Here is a 22,743-nt window from a genome sequence, read left to right on the forward strand (position 1 = left end):
TTCTGCCAAAGAAAACATGAAAACAGGACCTCATCGTTAAGTTGCCAGTGTAATTTGTACAAGCCATTCATGACGCGTTTTAGCAACTGTTCATTATTGTATATAGGTTATAAGGTTCATCTCTTTTTTTTTTCTTCCTTTTTCAGATTATCCACAGGCCATATTAGTTAATATTCCATTTTTTCCCTTTTAAATACTATTTATAGGAACAAAACACATTTTGTTTTACTGGTATTTCAACCCCCTTTAACAGCCTACACTCCCTTGCCTTTTAGTCTCTAGAATCGCCATTCAATCACTGATTATGCAGGAACTGATTACGCTGGGTTTTTAGGTAGACCCCGAAGGCTGAGGTAGGCAGGCTGCCGTGACAAAGCCGAGTGTCATGACCAAGCACTTGAGAAGGTCTCATTTCATTCTCATGGTCTTTCCAGCATACTAATAAAAAACAGAAACCTTGTTTCATAAATGAGGTAGCCTCCTATTTTATATCTGTCAAAAAAAAAATAGTACCATGGGAAATTTCCTTGAATGTATAGAGGCCAAGGTAATTAATGTTTATGTTTTAAAATTATTAATTTTTAAAGCTAAAGTAGGCTACTGTATCCCAAATATCAAGGTTTGAGTGATTCAGAGATGTGGCAATGAATTGTTTCATGGGTCCTAAGCAGTCATCTGATAAAAATCCCTATTTATGGTAGTTTGGTAATAATGAGTCTTATGTTGTATGCAGGCTTCACAGTTAGCTATGGGGATTTGGCCCTTTATTCTTGAAAATTGTAGCCTATCACTTGCAGTGTATTTTTGAAACAAAGCATGAGTCTCTGTCAACAAGTAAAGTGGTGAAACCTGGCTGCGACTGTCATACACTCAGTGAGCCTGGAGCTGTCTGTTGCTGCTGTCTACCTTGTTATTTGCTCCCTCCTTGCAGCAACAGTGAGGTTTTCAGTTTGAAAACTCGTGAATAGTTTTTAAATATGTGTTTAAATTATTCACATATTTTTAAATTTTAGAGCTAATTTGCTCATACTTTCCATCCATAGCTCTAGACGCTGGGAACTTACTCTTAATACCATTCACCGTAAATTATAACCCAGGCCTAAAGCAGATTCATGAGAGACTGCATCCCAGAGGCCTACTAGATTCCCAGGCATCCTCCAGGGTATGTTCTCAGGGCTACAATTTAGCAAAACTTTAATGGAATATGAAAATCAAAGTAAAAAAAGTATGCTCTGAAAATATGTTAAGAACTTGACATACTTTCCTCTCAAAGCATTTACCTGAAATATTTAAAGTTTTATATGTTAACACAAAAGTTGACAATTATATGAAACTTCTGACTCCCCCACCCATTATAATTTTTTTTCCAGTGTACCATTAGAACTCTAAGTTGAAAGCTGAGAGCAAGCCATTCTCTAGGTTACACAAAGTTGGATGGGGTTCCATCCTCTGAAATCACCAGGACCAGTAGGTACTGCAACTAAGCAACCAGTGGAACTAAGCAAGGATAGTCATTGACTCTTCAGCAGGTTTTTGAAGGATGCAGGGAAGAAAGGGCGAAAGAGTGATAAAGACAGTATAAAAAGAGGCATGAAAGGGCATGAAAGTTTGCCACCAGGAAGTCTTCAGTCCCACCCATACTATAGGGTGCCTACCTCTATCTCTTAACACATTTTCTGTTCAGCCTTATTTATCATCAGGTTATCTGAACATGGGACAGCTTACAAGTAACAGTGGCACATATTTAAATGTTAAGTGCAGTTAAAGGAGTATAATTATCAGAAGTAAACATATGTTTACAACTAAGTGTCCATTTACTTTAGAAGTGTGGGAAGTTGAAGCTGATGGCATTTTTTTTCCCCCTTACTTGGACAGAGTCCATGGGATCATCTGCAAACATGTATAAACAGATAATGTCCGATCGTGAAATACAAATGAAGTCTTATTTCTATTTATGAACAGAATCTGAAGCTCAGTGTAAGCACTGTGCAGTTTTCAGGAGAAATTACAGGTCTTGTGGTAGGGCTATAGACTAACCATCGCAACTGTGACCAAAGAGATAAATTTTGAAAATGGTATCAGTAACCTGGGTGGCTCATGATTACTGACATGCACGCACCCCAGCGACAGGCACTGCAGTAACCTTGACCGGAAGTTTCTGGAGGCTCCGTGGGCGTCCTGTTACAGTAACATCCCATCCGGACTGTGTGTGAAGAATGATTGCTCCCCTTCTTTTATGCTGTTGGCCTCAAATGCCAGAACCTTTTTTAAATTTGAGAATTTGCTGAGTTCTTTAAAGATTTTATCTATTCTTTTAAAAAAGTGTCTTGGATTCAACAACAACAACAACAACAAAATGGATGTCCATCAGGTCACTTTACTGCAATTAAGTAACAGTCTTTAGAAATTAGGCCTTAGTTTGAAAGATTAAAGTAACATTCCTTGGCCTAAAACAAATCTTTGTGAATACCGGTATTTTTTTCTTAGGTTGTATATTTTAGACTTTTAGAACTTTTTGTACCAAACAACATATTACTAAATATGCATTTTATGTGGTTTAGCATCTTATCTTCTATACTTTTAACTTTATATTATTACAGCACAACACTCTCTGTAAGAGTCTGTTTTAGTGGAGCCTTCTCAGTGTTATAGATCCTGTTTGATTCGTTCCATTAGACTGAAGCTATATATGTGTAATATTATACACAAACACAATAGTCTGAGACCTAAGTTATATTTGTCATGTTGCTCTTTTACTATGGAAAATAAACAAGATCAAGTCTGAGTTTCAGGTAATTACTTTTTCCCCCTAATATCAGCCAAATAATGAAAGGAAAAACATTCTGAAGGTCTTTACAGACTAAGTTTTCCAGATCTATTCTTTCTGTAAAATCACAGGGTAGTCAGGAGTTTGTGCTGAAACTGTAGAAAAAAATAAGTATTTTATAGCGGCAGGTTTGATGATTGTTCATAGCTTTTGTATATGAAATGCAGAAGTGTTGGAAGTAGTAAGTTGCAGCTGTGTGTTTGGTGTAGTAAGTTGCTGAATATCTCTAAGATCAAAATTGTTTAAAGCTCTATTATAAATAAATTACATATTTAGTGTTTATACTGAACCTTCAAGGTTGCAGATGAGAAAGCTGATATTGAAGAAGTTACTGGGTTTTCTAGTTGTTTTTACTTATCAGCCTCACTTTGCTCTTCCTCCTGAGTGCCCTCCTCCCCCACCAACAACTACAAATCCATTTGTTTTACTGGCATCTCCATCCTCAGCTTGAGACAGGAGGGGAAGGACTTTACCCTTCACAAACGATCCAAGCTGAAAAGAAAAGTAGGGAGACTGCATTTCTCTCAGCACAAAGAATTTAAGAACAGGTGGATCCTGAAGGGGCTTTATAAAAAAGATGGCATCTTCCTAGGTTAGCAAGCCACATTTGAGGAGGATCTAATATACGTATGTATTGGGGCTTTAAATATGAGTTTGTGCATCATTAACTTTTAAGGACCTAAATACGAAACAAACGTACTAAAATATAATTTCAGGATGAGGGACCCATTTCTGTTTTTTTCTTTTAGTGGAGTTTAGGTCATGTCATGACTTTGGTTTTAACTTTAAATCTTTAAAACTTTAATTGCTTTCTTATATTTATATATAAATAGAAAAAATACAGGCAGTGTTAAAGGGGAACACACTAGGATAAATATATATGAATGCAAATTTTTGCCAGAAAGTTTTACCAACTTGAGCAATTCTTTCTAGCAGAAATAGATATTTTCTTCATAAAGACTTTTTTTTTTCCCATTTATGCCTAAAACTGCAACTTGATAATATGCTTGTTTAAATATCAGGTCCTAGTGCAACAAATTCAGAAGTCAGAAAAATTCTAAGCTAAAATTGCTAGAATATCTTTCAGTCATTCTATTTTACTGTTACAACTTAAACAATTCAGAAATCTGAGGTGTTTCTGGCAACTTGAGTAAAACACACTGCAAATCCAAAGGGAGAAAATGTAAATGGAAGAAATGTCTGATTTCTGAAGTGTTTTGCCCTTATGAACAGTATCCTGTTCATCTCACATATTGATTCTGAATATCTTGTGAGCACCTGCTCCAAGAAGGTCCCTTGACACTGGAGCAAGTCAGAATAACTTACTTTCATAGCTTATTTAACAGCAGGCAAACAATTTTTACACTGGCTTAAAATCTGTGTCAATCTGATATTGTCTAGAATCCAGGTTTAAATTTTGTAAGAAGTTTCCAAATACCAGAAGAAATTAAAACAGAGATACCAAAACTAAACACACCAATGTGAGACAACAAATAATATTTCCAGTCCTAATCAAACCGCAACCCTTTCAGTATAGCTTGAGGTACTTTTAAGTATTTGTACAAGCTAAATAGCATTCACAGTTTCGGAAGCTGCTTTTTTACTGAGATAGCTTCATATTCTCATGATAGTTGACTTTCAGACAGATTTTCTTGTATATGAAAACTGAGTCTGAGTCTCTGCCCTCAGACTCACGGAAACAGCGGACAGCTAGCTGTTCACTGGCAGCAAATGGTTCTTGTAGTAATGAGGGTTCTACTTCCCAATTATTGTGCTACTAAGATGTGATTAAAAAAATAACAAATTTGCAATTCATATATAAAAGGAAAACTTGCATCAGTTTCTGAAAGCAAGTCCAGTCTGGTGGAGGTATATAAGACATTAAATAACAGAGTCAGATTCCTTCTTAAAGATTGCAGATGAGCTTGACAGAGAGTTCTGGTTCACCAGCATTTTCTCCATCTTTTCTCCTCCAGTGGTTTTAGTGACCTCTCTTTGCTTCTTACTGTGGACCCATGGGATAAAACAAAGGACAGCACCTCCAATAAGGGGAGGGATTCCAGCGAGGTAGAATGCCACATTATAGGAGCCCAGCTTGTCACGGAGTAACCCTGGGAAGAGAAAAAACTGTCACCAAGAGAGAATAAGTATGACCGTTGGGGTCTTAGATTAGTCATACTACTGCCAACCTAGTATCTTCATCCCAGCAGGCTAATGCAGACACCTCAGAGAGCAGACATTGTTAAGGAAATGGGTCTGAAAGATAAACCTTTTCTGATAGGAGGAAAGAAAAGATGTCATTTCTTTAATCTTGTTGCAAATCTGTGACAGGCTTCTAGGTTTTCCTACCAAGATGTTACATGGACAGAACACGTGCAATCAAGCTATGGCTTTCTCAAAACCCTGCAGAGGCCATCTGGGTATTCTGACACATGGTGTTAAGGTTCTGTTTCGGCTGAAGGTGGATGGTCCACCAAGCTGAAACCTCTGTCATTCGCACAGGCTTCAAAATGTTCACATTTTCAGACTTTTCTTGGGCCTGTTTATGAAATAACATGAAGTTACTTAAAATTATAATCCAAAATCATGAAAAATTATAAATCTAAGAGGATGAAAAAGTTACATTGTTAAATACATTTTGGAAAGATACTAAGGTTTGTCAGCACCTGAGGGGAAAATGTAAGAATACAGATGTGGTATTCTAAGAGGTCCTAGGGCTCTGCTTCTGAAAACTGTCAGAGTACTCCTTATTTCTATTTTGCTAACAAAACCCAGATTTTAAAAGTTATCTTAGTGCTTCAGACTTTTACTGTACAACCTAAGTGACCAGAAATGTTCCAGGAACACATTATAATGAGTATCTGACTCTGCTAAATAAATAGCTGAGGATTTGTTCAGGTAAATACCAACACACTGGGAGGAAAAAAAAAAAAAAGTGTACAGTCATTCCAAATAGAAACCTAAAACATACAGTGTATCTACGTATATGCATTTCCTATCTGAATGAGACTATTCCATGTATAACTGAACCTTGCATCCTTATGAACACAGACTACGTTAGGCTGACATACTGTAATCCCTAGAACCTCCTGGTGTTTTTCTGCCCACTTTGGGAATTTCCTGTTACCCCCTTCATTCTTGATCTGTTATAGTCACTTCCAGTGGCAAACAGAAACACCACTTCTACTAAAGTGCTTCCTATAACTTGCTGTGGACTTGGAAACCCTAACTAAGCATGTAAGATGTAAAAACAGGTTGTTAACTGGGAGAGAGGGGAAGGACTGCAGGGTTCTCCTACAAGGAGACTGTGATTTTTAGAACTGATATTTCACTTCGTCTGCTCAGTAGTGGTTCTGCTTGCTTGATTCATGACTAGGTTCCCAACTGGCAAATTTGCTGATATGTGTGGTTCTGAATCTGAGAATGAATTGAACTGAACTTTCACTGAGCCACTCACATACAAGACAGATGCTAGTACATACATTTAAATTTCATAATATTTATATCAAATCTTATAATTTATAGTAGTACCCAGTTAGTACTGAACATGAGACAACTTTATACTATCATTCAGATTTCTAAAGGTAAAATTCACATAACATTAAATTAACCATTTTAGTGGCATCTGGTATATTTACAACGTTGTACAACCACCACTCTCTCTTTAGTTCCAAAATACTTTCATCACACCAGAAGAGAAGTCCACACCCAATATGCAGTTACTCCCTAATCCCCCTTCCCGCCATCCCCTCCCATCTGTTCTGCCTCTGAATTTATTCTGGCCATTTCACATAAATGGAATAACACGTGACCTTTTGTATCTGGCTTCTTTCACACGTAGCTTAAGGTTTGAGGTTCATCTACCTGGTGGTGCGTACCAGTATGATACTTCGTCCCTTTCTGTGGCTGAAGAACCCCATTGTATGGATAGAGCACATTTTGCTTACCCATTCATCTACTGACAGACATTTGGGTTCTCCTGTTAAGTGTTACTTTTCATTTAACTATTTCTCAGGGAGGACTATGATCTCTTACACAATTCATACATATTTAGAAATCTTTCAGAATCTTCACCTCTTGATAGAAAGAAATCACATTTCCTATTCCTCCAAAACACTAACATAGGAACTCTTAAGTCTTCAAGTCTAGAAGCTAACTGCTATACATTTCAGCGGGTGTTTAAGATATCAATAAGAGTAAGAGGACTCATCAGCAAATTTTTCCAACATGCCATCTGCTGGTCTTGGTAAAAACGTTATAGATAAGGCATATACAAGAGCAAGACACCAAAAACCAATAAATTGTAATATATTTAACATGTGAGACTCAGGACCGACAGTAGACAATGCTAGGACAATGTTATTTACCTGCGATGGGTGGGCCCACAGTCATGGGTATAGACATGAATCCGAGCAGAAATCCAATTGCTTGGGAGACGTCCTGGGCACCAACCAACTCAAAGGCAATGGGGGCCATAATGGAAATGAAGCATCCATCGAAGAGACCCATGATGAGGCAGACAGCAATGAGGCCCCCAAAGACTCTGCACAGGGGGATCATCATGGACATCAGACCGATGAAGAGAAAGGACAGGACCTGGGACAGGCACACAGTGTCAGCGCCGTGCTCGGAACAAGGCAGCATCACAGTTACCGCGCGACATGCGTAGGGCTTTTAAGCGGTTACCGGTTAGTCACCTCCCCAGCCCACTTCGCCTTGATTTTATATACATAATCAACTCCCACAGTCATCTTCCCTGAATTCCCCTCACACTTTCTCAGTATTTCCATTAAGGGATAAGAAAAATGTAAGGGTTTTTATATACTTACTTTCCTTTCCCGGCAGTGAGCTCTGAGATCAGAATCTATACAAAAGTCATCTTTGGCCCTACATATAATGTTTAAGGATCTTGTACCTGGTCAGTGCTCATTATGTATTTGTTCTTTGAATATCAGCTCAAATTCACTCATCCAACGTATGATTTAGAAATTTTACCTTTGAAATTATTTGCATTTTACTGGCATCAGTCCTCTGCACAATGAAAATATGCCAGCCAGACCTATCCTTCACCTCACAGAGCTTCCAGTTTGTTAGAATAACTAATAGAATCAAACATTGGATTTTCCCTGCCTTTGGGCAGCTCCTGTGCTCTGTTCTATGCACTGTGCTATGTGAATAAAACCTGGTTCATACCCTTGGGTTATGAAGAGGTGACTATGTAAATAAATAAGTATTCTAGATGTTCTAGTTGTATATTCAAAGCATGGTGGGTACAAAAAAGGAAGGAGTGGACAATTCAATTTTTTAGGCAAATAACTAATTAAAATTGTATCATTCACTCATTAGCTGGAACAGATGTTTTAAAAAGAATCAGCCTTTTTGAAAGTATGCATATAACAGAAACTATCACTTATTAAATGCTTATGAAATGCAGGCACTGTTCTAAGGACTTTGGCTGGTGACTTTATGAGGTGAGCCCTAATATTTTCCCCATTTTACAGAGGAAGCGAGTGATGCTGGGAGGTTTAGTAACCCCGGGTGGAGCCAGCCTGGAAGCCATGGCCTGCCTGGGCAGTAAGTAGCAGGGGAATGGAACAGTTCCTAGAGGGCTCCCTCTGATGACAGCGGGGCAGGGAAGGAAGGGAGAGGCCCCAGAGAGCAGCGCTCTGGACCTCCACCTTCATCTGTTGCTCTGTTTGCTCAGGGCTCACTGGGGGACACCAAGCTTGGCAGGGCCTCGGGGCAGCCCCCACCACCGCAGTGCACAGCAGGATCACCTGAAGACAAGGGACCCCCAACGGTGGTTTTCACAAGCTCCCCAGGTGACTCTGACACACGTCATCCACTGACCGCACAATCAGAAACGTTCTTGAAGACTTCAAACCCCATGCTGGGACTCCTCTGGCGCCCTAGTGGTTAAGGCGCTTGCTCCCGATGCAGGGGACACAGGTTTGATTCCTGGTCAGGGGATTACGATCCCACATGCCACTCAGTGAGGCCAGGGGCAAAAAAAATCCAAGTTGGTTTCTTTTCTGACACCACCGTATTATATAGCTGAGTAAATATGGCTTTATGGTAGAATTAGTTTAAGACTCAGAGTTGGCTATTTGAAAAAGAAGTCTGGCACTTCACATTTTTTCCTAAAGAACTTGATCTCCACATTCTGATGGTTTATGCTCTACTTAAACATCTTTTCCTCACATCCAATTTCCATTAAAGTGGAAGCATAATTCCTTAGTGCCACTTAGTGCTTTGGGCTTCCCTGGTGGCTCAGGTGATAAAGAACCTGCCTGCAATTCAGGAGACCTGGGTTCGATCCCTGGGTTGGGAAGATCCCCTGGAGGACGGAATGGCAACTCACTCTAGTATTCTCGCCTGGAGAATTCCATGGACAGAGGAGCCTGGCGGGCTTGCAAAGAGTCAGACACGACTGAGTGACTAACAGACACAGACTGGCTAAGCACTGGGCTTGCAGCCTTAAGGCTGGAAAGAACTAAGGCCCAGAGGACAGGCCCGGGTCCAGACCTCTGTGACCCTGGCAGAAAGATTTCCCGATGCTTCCCATCTACCATCTAGAGCTAAGGAGCTATTGTTATTGAAAAACTAATTAGACCAATCCTAATATTATTTATTAGATACAGTTTTACTCTATCTACAAACACAAAGGAGATAAAATTCCAGCAAACCTGGAATAAAATGTTAGGACATCACGGGGCCAGATTCAATGGGTTTAATGCCAACCACACCACTGTACTTATACTAGGTTAGCTCAGAATGCACTTCCTGTTCTTTTCATATTTTGTTCAGTACAAATCTCCATAAGATGACTAGAGTGAATGTTGAGAGCTTATAGCACAAGTCAGTTTCGCTGAGTAAACAAATGTTTTCTTGGACCGGATTCATTTAACACAAGACCCAGGCACTTACAGTGCTTATCCTGATTTTTCTATTCATTTTTGGCCCCTTCAAATTTTTCTTCTTTGTTCAGTTTTTTAAGAAATCATTCATATAAGAGTTTCAAGTTTATTATTGTATATTTTGAGCACATTATTACATCTTAATACTTTACCTGACTACAAGCTTACCTTTTCTCAATTGAAATTACATTAATTTATATTCTCTTTTTCAACTATTTGACAGTATTTAGAACTGTTAAATTTTAACAATAATTGTTAAATAAAAATTGTTTGTTATTTAAAGTAAAATTTCTTGGTTTTTCTTTAAGAATTGAATTGATAGAAATTTACACACTTATTCTTTAGTATCTCTCAGAAAATACCTGGCTACTTCTGCCTTATTTGCAGCTAAATAGTACTGAGAAATGCTGCTGTTTCTCAGCAGGTGTAATTACCCTAACTGTAGCTAAGTTCAGAGGTAGCAGGCTAAGCGGACAAGGACATACCTGTTCCCCACACTCAGGAACACTCCACCCACAAGTCGCACAGACCAAGGTTTAGCACACTGTGTGTGTAGGAAGCTCATCACTTCCCCAAATATCTACTGATCTGTAGATACAAGCCCCCAGTGTGAAAGGTGAGTAATTTAGTATTACAGTCTTTTTTTCCACCCCAAACACAGTAGCTCTGGTTAGATTTTAAAAAGAGATTCAAAGGTTCCTAACCCTTTTCTAGGCTCCGGCACTGAGCCTAGAATGTGTCTCATTTAATGAGACATTGACTTTTGAGAAGTCTTTCTTGCTTCTGCTTCTTAAAACTGTACAGGAAATATCTTCTGTCATAATATTACAATCTCTAGAAGAATAACCCCCTGCCTTCAGTTAGTTTATGTACCTAAGAACAACAACAACAAAAGTCCTTGCTATTACAGTTCCCATTTCTGTCACAAAGAACATTTTTGGAGGAAATGTCAGTGGAAGTTTTGCTCAGAAATCTAAGCATAATGACGGAAGAGGAAAAAATGAGCTGCGCCTGAATAAGCAGAAGGCACTTTCAGAGGCAGATGCAAATTATATTAATTTATATTCTCCTGTTGCTCCTATGAGTTTATTCAATATAAAGTTTGCAGACTCTCAGAGCCTCTGGCTAGAAACCCACTAGTTGGCAGCAGTGGTCTTCAGGTCCATCACACCAAAAGGAAGTGTTTAGGGCACAGCCGGGCATCCGGCTTCTTCTACAGCACGCAGTCCTGTGGAAGTACTTCGCCCAGAAGTCTGTTCGGCTTTCCTACTGCACATAAACACCACCATTTCTGCCTGGAGGAGGAACCAGCCCCAGTGCCACAGCCCAGGTGAGAAGAGAGAATCATAGTCTGATTCCTTGTTCAGGCAGAGCAACTGCGAAATATCTGGATACCATTGTAGAAGTAGCTTATGTTTGGTAAAGCATATACCTTTTATCCCAAGGTATCTTTCAGAAAATATAAAATACTAAAAGGGAACAAAAACAGCACCACCACCACCAAAACTGGGCAACGCGGCTCCGTTCATTCTACTTCAAGCAGAAGTGACTTCCAGAAGAAGACGGATCTAAAAGTGCTTCGTTTTTCTAAATTACAAAAAACAATTCTGCATTTCAAAAGTAACTCATGAATATATTCCTGACAAAATTCAAACTGTAGAAAAATGTATACAGTAATAAATGAAAGTCTTCCTTCAACCCCCTCCCACCTTCAACCCACACTCTCCTGGTCAGGAATAACCACTCAATAATTTGATGGTCCTCCTAGACCTTTCCTGTGCACACTCATCGAGGTTTGTCTGCTTACATACATGGATATGATGTCCACACTTTGGTATGTGCATGGCACAGAGCAATCTGACACAATGGGAAAGTGATCTTAACCCAAAGCTTTCGATTCTTTTCATTAAGAGTTACAACTTGCACACCTGTGAAACATTCACACTGTTGAAACAGGTACACAGTAAAAACAGAAATCTGCAGTAATGTACTGGTGACTAGAAAGGCCTGTGAAGCTAAGAGAGATGGCCAGGAAGATGCCAGGACACAGTCTTCCCTCTCCTAGTGAAGTACTCCGGGAATCTCTGCAGAGATTCTCTTCACCCATCATTATTCTATATAACACATTTCGATCACCTCTTCGCTCAGTATTCAGAATTGTTAGGCTGAAAATACTCGGTTACCCAAGACCTTGCTGGAAGTTTAAATTCAGAACTCTTTAGCAAAAGTGTAAGATATATTCCAAAACTCTGCTACCTATAAGGAAAGATCCCCACATCAGAAAAACCAAGGTCTCCTTTCTTGAGACCTGTTTCAAATCAGGATCTGCCTCAGTATTCAACAGAATATTAAAATCTCACAAAAGCAAGGATTTACTAGTGATTCCCCCTGGGCAGGCAGTTTACATAAGCTGTCACCATGAATCCTCACACAGCCCTCTGCAGGATCTGGAGACAAGCTGTATCTCACTTTAGAGTCTGTGCTTTTCTGCTCTGCAGCCTCCCCAAACCCAAGGTGACTGTGCCCTCAAAGCAGACCACATGGGATGCTGCAAACTGTGTCCCAGGCCAGGAAGCCACTCAGAACTGGTGTCACAGGGACAGGGAGGGAGGAGAACTGCCCCGACAAGGCTGAGCTGTAACAGAAGCAAGAAGCAGGCGTGTCTGAGAAAACCCAGCACCCACGAAAGGAAGGAGAGGAAGGTAAGCTACGGAAGCATTCCAGCCCTTAACGGCGGGGCCAGAGGGCAAACAGCCAGGCAAGGAGACAGGGAGGGGAGGAGGAATAAGCCGACAGGCAGAGCTGGACTTGATCACAGCAGAGAAGAGCCAAGAATCAAAAACCACACAACATTCGGGAGTTGGGGCAGGGGAGAGAGTGGGGAGGGCTGTTGGCGGCTCCCCGCAGCACAGGACGCTAATGGCCAGCCTTCTGCTCCACGGGCCTCTCTGGGCTGCAGCCACCTCGCCTGTGACTCAGCACACACTACCAGGTGTGACACTCGCTGTGCCACATTTGGATGAAGAAAACTAGATGCGGCTTAAAAGCAGCCAGGCTGTGGCCAACCTTTCATCCAAAATGAAGCTACTCATTCTGCACTCACTCCCGTGTAACTAGGCCACACGTGGGCCAAGTCAGTGCAGGCTGTTTTCCTTCCTCAGTTACATGAACTACTAACGTATCTGCCCCGTTACGTTGTAGATGACCCGACTGTCCACCTCTAGAGGGGAAACCTTTCTAAAGTCAAAGTTGTTTTGGAGTAAAGCGCTGATGTATAAAACACGCCGTGACCTCACCCATCATGTCACCACAGTCTGGGCTCCATCCTCTCTAACCTGGACTCTGTATTGTCGCCTCCCTGGTCTCCCTCCCTCTTGCACTCCCACTTCCCTCGCAGTCTTCAATCCTCCACACACGGAGCAACCACGCCGACTTCAAAATGCAAGATCACGTCATCCTCCAACAAGGCCTACTATGCTTAAAGTAAAATGTCTCCACTGTGTATTCCAAGGCTCTGTTTAATCTGGCCCCTCCTCTTCCTTGCCCTGCTCCTTCCAACCTCTTCCCAGGCCACTCTCCCTGTCTTCTTGAGTTCCCAATCACGCCCAGCTTTTCCCTGCCTCAGGTCTTGCTCTGGGAACTCAAGGACAATGTCTGTATCATGTTTGTATCACCCACCAGGGTTGGGGCTGGTGCTTGGGGCACAGTTCAGTTCAGTCGCTCAGTCGTGTTCGACTCTTTGCGACCCCATGAATTGCAGCACGCCAGGCCTCCCTGTCCTCTCTTTTAATAAATGAAAGGAAGCCGAAAGGCTGTAAGGCAACAAATGTCCACTAGAGGGCTCCCTTGACACTTGAGAGCAAGACTGTTCTGTTAAACGCTCGACAGAGATACCCACAGTTAAGGTGTTAATAAAAAGAGGAATGATCGTAACAGAAATACTTTCAAAGGTAGTACTCTCCCAGCCTTCCAGCTATGTGACCAGACTCCTTACTGCGCTGACCGCCTAGACCTATAGAGATACCCACAGTGAGGCAGCCTCTGTCTCCCCCCCGCCCCCCCCCGCCCCCCGAGTTCGCATCTGTAAGTGTGGTAGCACGCACCTTGAAGGGCAGGGCAAGGAGGAAAGGCGCACTTGGTTCACTGACCGTCACAAACTACTGTGTAGTTTTAGAATATTTATATCACCCCAGAAGAAACCCCACAGCCAGTAGCAGTTACTCCCCAGACCCTCCTTCGCTCAGCCACCAGCAACCACTGATCTACACTTTCTGTCCCTGGATCAGCCAATTCTGGACACCAGGTGTACAGGGAACCACACAGTACGTCGCCTTTTGTGGCTGGATGAACCCTGGCCCCGCCTCCTCTGTACTCACCCTTCACAGCTGCTAGGTTAAGCTTTATAAAATACAACTCTTGTCACGCCTCATATTAAAAATCCTTAATGGCTCCTGGCAGATTCAGGACCGAGCTCAGCCTCTTCTGTGCTCACAAAGGCCCTTCCCAATCTGACTCCTGCCTATTCGCCAGCCAGCCAACCTACGATTCTGTCTCTAGTCCACTCACACGCTGTCTCCTGGGCACAGCACACAATGCCACCTCTCCATCTCCTCGCTCATGTGGCTTCCTCTGCTTGCAGCTCTCTTCTCTGGTTTCCTTATTTATCTAACTGTCACCTCTCAACAGTCCGCCAGCCAGGGGAGCCTGCTCAGACCTCCTCTAGTGATTCAGCTGCTTCGTGCCTGTGTTTCTGTGGCCCGCCTAGCCCCGTTATTCCACTGTGCTGCAACACGGCTTTATCTGTCTCGCCCAGAGACCGTTCGTCACAGAGCACACAGATGGTGTTTCATCTGTAGCATTTAGCACAGTACCGGGCGTGGAGGAGTCACTTAAATACTTGTGAAGTGAACAACGGTATGGTCTCGGGACAGCACAGCCCACAACACCCAGAAGGCAATCTGCAGTGAAGAAACTCAAAAGACATGCACATCCCTGAATTTCACAGGGTACTGCAAAAGGCACATGACCATGAGAACTACGTCAAAAATAAAGCATTCTTAGAAAAAGCAAAAGATAGAGAACCATTCTGGTTTGGTGCAGTTCCATGACAGAACAAAGAATATTGTTTGTTCGCCAATTTCTCATGTTGAAAACCCCAAACTCTGGACTACCCTGGCAGTCCAGTGGTCAAGACTCGGAGCGCCCTCTGCAAACCGGGGCACTGGTTCAACCCCTGGTCGGGGAACTAAGATCCCACATGCCGTGCAGCACAGCCAAAGAAAAAATCCAGACCTCATAACTGATTTTGCCCTTTAAAAGCTGCTTGTTAAAAGGTCTAGAAAATAGTTCTCACGTTTACAGAATAATTTAAGTAAATAAGTACATATATGAGCCATTATGTGACAAGGATAAATTTGCTAGAGGAAGAAAGGCTTATTAAGGAAGTCCCTGTAAGGGCTTCCCTCGGGCCTCAGTGGTAAGGAATCCACTTGACAACACAGAGGGGACAGGTTCAAATCCCTGGTTCAGGGAGATCACACATGCCACAGAGCAAGTTCTATTGAGCCCACGCTCAAGAGCCTGGGAACCACCACCACTGAGCCCACATGCCTCACCCTCTGAAGCCACACACCCCAGAGCCTGTGCTCCGTGACGAGACATCGCCGCAATGAGAAGCCTGCACACCTCAACAAAGAGCAGACCTCACACAACCAAGAAGACCCAGCACAGCAAAATAGAAGAAAAAGAAGAATCAAAGCAACACCACAAGCCCATCTCCACTCGCAGAGGCTGACCTGAAGGCATTTCCCTTATACTTCTTAGCTCCCTTGGAAATGCATGCAATAGTGCTCGACACTGTGGGATGGGTACATGGGAGGTTCATCAGTGAGGTTTTAGACTTTACATAGTACAAGATGTTTAAAAAAAAAGAGAGTACCTGGAGATAAATTTTCTTCACTCCAGGCACATAATCCGCGATCCGGCCGAAGAGCAGCCGTCCGACTCCTGAAGTGACGCCGATGCACATGAGAACCACCTCTTTATTCTTCTCATCCTGAAACCTTTCATTCACATGTTTCATCTGTGGGCCAAAGAGAAAGAAGCCACATGAAATGCGGTAGGGAAACGTGGCGCGTTTTGAGGCTTTGTACAAATGCCTTTTTTTGTACATGTAATAGACTCTCTTTCCAAAGTCAAATTTTTATAAAAATTTGTCTACGATAATTTTTCATGAGAACACCCGAGGAAAACGCAACGTGGTTTAGCTTGTATAAATCAGAATTTTTATAAGAGGGCTTTAAAAACATTTTTAATAAAAGGTAACCAGCACACCCTTTATCAGTTATCACTGGGCCATGAGCTAAAGAGAAGAGACCTTTGAACACACCACACCACAAGGTCACCCAAGGACCCGGCCCATCATCTGCTCCCCTGAAAGCCAGTTTGAAGGCTCGATTCTGGAGTCTCATCTCTTCTAGGAGGACCTAACCCAAACTGAAGTTAAGTTACACTGGAGCTTCCAGGACAAAGGCATAAGGCTTCTCTGAGGATCTGCCTATTTGTGTGGCATTAGAACAGACAGAACTACAGGAGCGGCTTAACACAGTGGTTAAAAGAAAGGCATGAGAGACTGTCTGCATTTAAGTCCTGTTTCCACCCCTTATTAGCCCTATGACCTTAGTCAACTTCTTAACCTCTAGGGCCTCAGCTTCCTTGTCTGTAAAATGGAGACAGCACTAGTACTTCAAGAAGGTGCTTGTAAGGATTAAATAAAATATCTATGTAAAGAACTTAGGGCCTGACTCACAGTTAAGAGTGACATTAATTTTAGCCTTCTTGCTAAAGAAGCCTGCCCTCCATGTACTGTCTACTTAGAACAGTGACTGCCAATCTACAACCGACTGTTTGAGAAGGAGTGTGACCAGCAGGCGCTACACTGGGAGCTATACAGAGCCCGTGGCTCGCACCCACTGTCTAACACAAGCTTTGATCCCACAACCCCGAGTCCCACGCGTCCCGCTCCTTGCGCAGCACCACCACTTTCTCACGCTCACCTATCTGTGTTCATGGCAAGGAGAAAAGGCGTGTCTGTACTTCCACTGCTTTCTCTGCAATCACAGAGCGATGATATCAAACAGTTGTTTCAAACAATCAGACTCACTGTCCCCTACACCAAACACTGGCCTGAATTCTGACAGCCCGCAAAGCCGGTTTCCCAGAAAGCACGCTGGCCCAGATGGCCTGCTTGTGGCACTTGCAGCCTTTCTGGACGACACTGCCTGAGAAGACCTCCATTTTGCAGTTTTAGGCCTACGTGGGTAACCAGCACCATCACATCTCTCCTTTCCCTTTCAAAACTGGTTAACTGTTCTCCCTCACTTTTGTATTTTCACAGTGGTCCAGGATAACTCTCCAAGGAGATGGTCAGTGGCTAAGATGCTGTGTTCCCAACGCAGGGGGCCCAGGTTCGATCCCTGGCCAGGGAACTAGATTCCACATGCTACACAGGGACCTATCCCACATGAAGATACCACATGCCACAGGTAAGACCTGGCGCAGCCAAATAAATAAATGCCCAACAGCCAGAACAGAGCAACTCTCCTAAACACGGCGTCAGTCTCATCAGTCCCCCATACATCAGCTGACTACCTTTATACTCCTTACTTTGGTATGAAAAGCCCTCCATAATCTGTCACTGATCTATCTCTATAACTATGCTACCTACCAATCCTTGACTCAGAAAACTCAAGTGTCTACAGGATTCGGGTAAACAGCAGAAAGGAATAAAAGAGACTTGCTGGAGAGGGGCCGCGTACACTCTGTCCCATCATTACCATATAGCACCTCCTGTGCTGCCAAATCAACCTCCTGGCTGCCTTTTAAAGAAAAGTCAGAAATCTGGATTTTTTGTGTGGAAATGTTGGCATCTATCTTAAATTTAGAACACTACGTGATCCAACCCCATGTGTGCCAAACACAACACGTCTACAGCTTTGATCTCATCTGGCCCCGCAGGAAGGTTTAATCACGGTGTCACTGAGACACATCCAATACCTTCTCATCTGTCTGCATTTCTGCTGCTGCTTCTCCTGGTTCTCCAAGACTCTGCCCAAGTCCCGCCTTTTCTATAAAGCTGTCTTTGATTACCTAACCCTTACATCCCCTTTGGGTTTCTGCCTAGCCTTCATGGGCACCTTAAGTACTGAGTGCCTTCCCCAGCCCTTCTGGCGTCATAGGTGGCGCTAGTGGTAAAGAACTTGCCTACCAATGCAGGAGACAGGAAGAGACCTGGGCTCGACCCCTGGGTCAGAAAGATCCCCTGGAGGAGGGCACAGCATTCTTGCCTGGAGAATCCCATGGACAGAGGAGCCTGGCAGGCTCACAACCTTCCTCCTTCCCTTTCAGCCACCACCACTGCTGTTGACCCAGCCACCCAGGTAAAAACTGGACGACCATCCTAGACCACTCCCCTCCCGTCAAATCCAGTAGCCACCATCCAGTTCCCATGATCTGTCCTCCCAAACCTCTCAGACAGCCTCCCCTGGTCCACGCTCCCCACACTGTTTTTACTTTGGGCGATCACTCCTTCCCTGGATCCCTACACCCGCTTGAACGTGCCACGGGCCAGAGCCCTCACTCCTAAATTTCTAACCTGCGTTCCCTGAGACCACCAGATGAAGTTCAACATTTTAAAAAACACTGCTCCACCACTGTGGCCTTGCAGCCTTCAGGGTAAAGCTCAGACTCCTGGTTTGTCAGATGAAGCCTCACCTCCAGCTGCCGCCTCATGCACCCACATCAGAAATGTGGCTAATTTTAACTGAGATGTGCTTTAAGTGTAAAACACACAGAAAATTTAGAAACCTTAGTGGAAAAAAAATGTAAACTATCTCAATAATTTCAAAATACCAATTCTTTGTTGGAATAATACTTTGGCTATATTGGCTAAATAAAATATACTATGAAAACATTTCATTTCTGAGGTCTTTTTTCTTTTTTTTAACTTTTAAAAATATGACAAGAAAATTTTAAATGACATGTGTCTTGCATTATATTTCTATTGAAGAATGCTGGTCTAAGAAATTCCCTTGTGGACACAAAGATAAAACAGCTGTTGATAAAAGTGACTTCAAACTGGCAAATTCCTCCAGGTCCTTATCAGAGATGGATTCCAGCTCAGTTCTGAAAAAAATGAATAACCTGATCTGAGGCAGATGAGATATAATTACGGGAATTCATCAGCTTTATTTGGAATCTGAATTCAGAATCTCATGTATTAATCCACTTTAGGAATCACTCAAAGGCTCTCAGAGACACTCTATAGTATTCAAGCCAGACTGAATATGCCAGTCATTCTGATGAAACTAGGAACACATGCCTGCCAAACTATCATCCTTTATTAGTGGTTTATTTTTCTTCCCCCTGCTCTCACTTTGTAATCCTTAAAAGGAATAATGAGGATAAATGTCTGGGGGGTCTCGCGAAATAATGGTAAATTTGGTAAATTCAAATTATGCTTAAGTGGAAACTTACTTCTTCAGCTATAACGGGCCTTATTTCATTGAATTTTGTTATTGTTCTTGAAATAAAGCAAGAACTTCAGCTTCTAATACCTCCTTTCCTACCCTCAGCCAAAATTTTCAAAGTTAAGCTGTGGTTTATTTTGTCTTTTGGTTTTGTTTGGGCAGGAAGTAGGGAGCTGGAGAACAGCATGTGGGGAGGCGGCATCTACTGGTCCGACAGATCCTTCCTCATTGAGGAAATAGCCCGCGGGAGAGCTGGTGTATTCTACCAGCCTGGGCCCCCCACTACTGCTGCAACTATTCCCGGAATCCCCACCCATTCTTCATCCTCTGGAGACTGGCACACAGTTGAGTTTAGCAGAAGGCACAAGAACTGGCAAAACTGGTATTTCCAATGAAAGTCACATGGGTAGGGACATGAAAATGTTGACCAGATGTTCCCATATTTAACCTAACTTATTTAAACCAATACGAAGCTCTTATTAGAAGCCATTACCTACACAGGGATGCGCTTCGCCAGTGGCTTCCGCCTGCAATGCTAGAGACCTGGGTTTGATCCCTGGGTCAGAAAGATCCCCTGGAGGAGGGCGTGACAACCCACTCCAGTATTCCTGCCTGGAGAATTTCATGGACAGAGAAGCCTGGCAGGCTATAGTCCATGGGGTCCCAAAGAGTCGGACACAACTGAGTGACTAACACTTCACTTCAACAGGGGATAACATCATTTTTAGAACAGTGGTTTTAAGACCAACTTTATCCAAATGTGGAAGTGCCTTTAGGGCAGGGACTCGTCTTCTGTTTCTATTCTGACATGTTTACTCCAGGGCTGCGCACCTCTCAGGGATGACCAGAGCCTGGGTGCTGCCTGCTCTTGCAACATTTTCCATCATTCCAGCAACAACCGAACTTCATCAGTCACAGAAGCCATTTCTGGACTGGGTGAAACCTTCTTTTTGTTTTGTTATCCAAAGATAACCAAGAACTTAAATCCCATCCTACCTTCTCACTCCTTATCCACGGGTGAAAGAAGGGAACAAGACACGCGAGCTCACGGCTTACCCCCTTCCCTCCTATCCATCCCCACTTCAAGTACAGGGCAATTCAGCCTCTCTCCATGGAGGACACTATTCTGATCGGCCAAGTGAAAGGAAAAGTTCCTCCCCACTCGCTAGAGCCCAGAGCCAGTGCCTAAGAAAGTGACCCTCACACGGCGTTGGCCTCAGCCTGGCTTCTCCCCTCTCACCTCTTCCCGACAGAGAAGCCACAGTTACAGACACTGGGACATCACTGAGAAGCCAGGGTGAGTCTTCTGGCTCAGAGAGTCAACTGTGCAGGAAGCTCAGCAGGCAGCCATCGTGTGAAACCAGCTCCAACACAGCTGACGCAGTGCACTAGAAACTCAAGCTTCTCCTTGACGAATTGTTTCACGACAGAAGATGGCCCAACAGAAGGGAACCTCAACTCACTTTATCTACGGAAGCCCCTGAAATCCAGGGACGCTACGCGGCAGCAAAACAAGGAGCTCACCGGTCCAAAAGATGCAATAACTAGGGAATTCCCTGGCAGTCCAGTGGTTAGGACTTGGTGCTGAGCGCCTGCGTTAGATATGTGGTTGGGGAACTATTAGTAAGATCCCACAAGGCTGGCAGTGTGGGGAAAAAAAGGAAAAGTCCAATAATCACCTACAGTACTGCTTTCTAAGATTGCGTGTTATCTGGCCATGTGATAAATAGTTATTAGGCTCACTGTCCTCCCCTCCACCAGCACCATTTTAAGGGGATGGGTGGTCTTCATTTAATATCTTTTACATAATTTATTACAAAAAGATAAAACTTTGGTACATATAAGTTAAATTATGTATCATTAGGGGATAGCAGTTAAAGGAGGAAAACTACTGAAGACGTAAAACAAAAACAACTTCATTTCTGACAGCAGACTTGTAGTAACAGCTGACTGACTCAAGTAGCAAGTGCTAACAAAGGCAGTGTTTCAGGAAGGCCAGGAAAGCAGGGTAAAAGCAGGCCCAGGAGAGGACTGCAGGCTATGGCGCTAATGGAACCACCGCCTCTGCAGAACGGAGGGGAAAAACAAAACCCTGTTTATCACCCACTGTTGTTGCAGTTACTATGCCCTTTGGGAGAGAACAGATTCCAGGCAGCAGTCATTACCTGTCCTTGTCTGTGGGCATCTCAATCCCCGATCCTCTGCCCTCGTCAGATCCACACCGTCAAGCCGAGGAGGAGGCAGACAACAGGCAGTCCTGCTGCACTCCTTCTGGTGGGGACAAGGGACCTGTGTCGTTTACATTTACACGGTACCTTCGAAAACGGGATAATAAATGCTGCACCGTATTTTCAGGGGCTGTGGAACTCAGAATTTCCCCAGCTTCCTCCTTCCCCACAGGGATTCTGAGTTCCGAGCACTTCTGTCCTCTTGCTCTTCCTGAGCAAGCTAATCTCTTCTAACCTGAGGTTAGCAGGTTCAGCTTGTTGCTTCTTCCTTGCATGCAATTTAATTTCTAAGAACACATCCTTTCAACACCCGAAAAGCTACTCCATAACTCTTTAAGATGGAGTATTTAAGTGTATTCTACTTAAATATATACTTTTTTTTAAAGGCAAACACGAAGAAAAAGCCTGGTCCCTTTAAAAATTGCATGTACATCTGAAAGGCAGTAGAAGGCTGCTAGAGTAGTTAATGGATAATCTCAGATTTTGTTGCAAATCAAAACTTCATACTACCCTTTGACTTCAAAGAACGACGAACAGAAATCTGAATGGACTGAGGGTTTGGTTTGTTTTTTTCTTTCTTTTTTACAATAATTGTGTTTTCTCCATCTTTGTTTTTGCTAAGAAAGTAAGTCAGCACTGCAGGGCATTCCCTGAGAAAGTTTTACATGAGTACAGTACACCAGCAAGTCCAGTGAGGTGACTATAGATAGCAGAAAACTAAGCCTACAGATTTGGGTACATAAAATTAATCCCTTTACATCATTTAATATTGAAATAGGACTTTACAACCATTAAGACAAGTGCTGATTAGGACAGCCTCAAAATATCATTTTAACATGTTAAATCTGATCAACTGTGCTTTGAAGTAAAACAGCTCTAAGATGTACTTGAAGTGAAAACACAGAATCTCCTTGCCTGCCAACATTTTTAAGGACTAATATCTTAGGCAGCCCACTGTCTCTAATAAGGTTCCTGTTGCGATTAAAGCGTGGCATGGGTACTGCCTGCCTCCCCAGCAGCTAACCCAGCGGAGGGCAGACCTTTGGCCTGCCAGCACTCTAGGAGGCATGGGCAGCTGGCTCTGTTTGTTTTTTTAAACGGCCAGTCTTTCCATTTCATTGAGATGGGTTTCCATGGTGCCGGTAATCACACACGGCACTACTAAGACACATAAAAGTCAAGACTGAGAAAGGGTAGAGTTTCCAGGAACTTATTTAACAGCCACCAAGGGGGAGAAAAAGACG

At 43.0% G+C, this 22,743-nt stretch overlaps 1 protein-coding gene across 1 annotated transcript in view; it reads right to left on the reverse strand.

The window, feature by feature from the left end:
- Window positions 1-4,708: 4,708 nt before the first annotated feature.
- The window catches only part of SLC16A10 (solute carrier family 16 member 10), a 110,414-nt gene continuing 92,379 nt past the window's right edge, over window positions 4,709-22,743 (reverse strand). Inside the window, exons 4-6 of the mRNA XM_068985447.1 lie at window positions 15,683-15,826; window positions 7,195-7,423; window positions 4,709-4,938 (exon numbers count right to left, since the gene is read on the reverse strand). Of these exons, the coding sequence (XP_068841548.1) occupies window positions 4,709-4,938; window positions 7,195-7,423; window positions 15,683-15,826 (603 nt within the window). The remainder of the gene's footprint in view (window positions 4,939-7,194; window positions 7,424-15,682; window positions 15,827-22,743) is intronic.

The sequence above is a fragment of the Capricornis sumatraensis genome, chromosome 13, assembly GCF_032405125.1.
Source record: "Capricornis sumatraensis isolate serow.1 chromosome 13, serow.2, whole genome shotgun sequence".
NCBI classification, from domain to species: domain Eukaryota; kingdom Metazoa; phylum Chordata; class Mammalia; order Artiodactyla; family Bovidae; genus Capricornis; species Capricornis sumatraensis.